General features: G+C 62.1%; 1 protein-coding gene across 1 annotated transcript in view; it reads left to right on the forward strand.

Moving 5' to 3' along the window:
• LOC125488241 (astrocytic phosphoprotein PEA-15) overlaps positions 1-450 on the forward strand; it is a gene marked incomplete at its 3' end in the record, with an annotated part of 33,811 nt that extends 33,361 nt beyond the window's left edge. Inside the window, exon 4 of the mRNA XM_048621175.1 lies at positions 240-450. Coding sequence (XP_048477132.1) covers positions 240-450 — 211 coding nt within the window. The remainder of the gene's footprint in view (positions 1-239) is intronic.
• Positions 451-491: the final 41 nt, after the last annotated feature.

Here is a 491-nt window from a genome sequence, read left to right on the forward strand (position 1 = left end):
GGTACCAGGGTCTGGGACGTCCCGGGTATCTCCAATCCCTGGGCCATCCAGCTGAAGGTGATGGGGTCGGGGATGAACCGGGTGGCCACGCAGCCCAGCGTTGCAGTTTGGTGGGTGACCTTCTCCCGGATGGATGGAGGGATCAGTCGGACTGTGGGACGTCGGAGAAAGAGAGAAGCTGGCACAGAGAGAGAGAGAGTGATCAAGGATCTACTCAGGATCTGTCTGAATCACCATAGATCACATCAAATATCAGTGCTCCATATGTGGGTCTGACCGAGGGATACAGAGACGGGAACCGCGCTCCGAGTGTGGGTCTGGTCGAGGGACACGGAGACGGGAACCGCGCTCCGAGTGCGGGTCTGTCCGAGGGACACGGAGACGGGAACCGCGCTCCGAGTGCGGGTCTGACCGAGGGACACGGAGACGGGAACCGCGCTCCGAGTGCGGGTCTGACCGAGGGACACGGAGACAGGAACCACGCGCAGCGC

The sequence above is a fragment of the Rhincodon typus genome, unplaced genomic scaffold, assembly GCF_021869965.1.
Source record: "Rhincodon typus isolate 14 unplaced genomic scaffold, sRhiTyp1.1 hic_rhity00000082, whole genome shotgun sequence".
NCBI lineage: Eukaryota > Metazoa > Chordata > Chondrichthyes > Orectolobiformes > Rhincodontidae > Rhincodon > Rhincodon typus.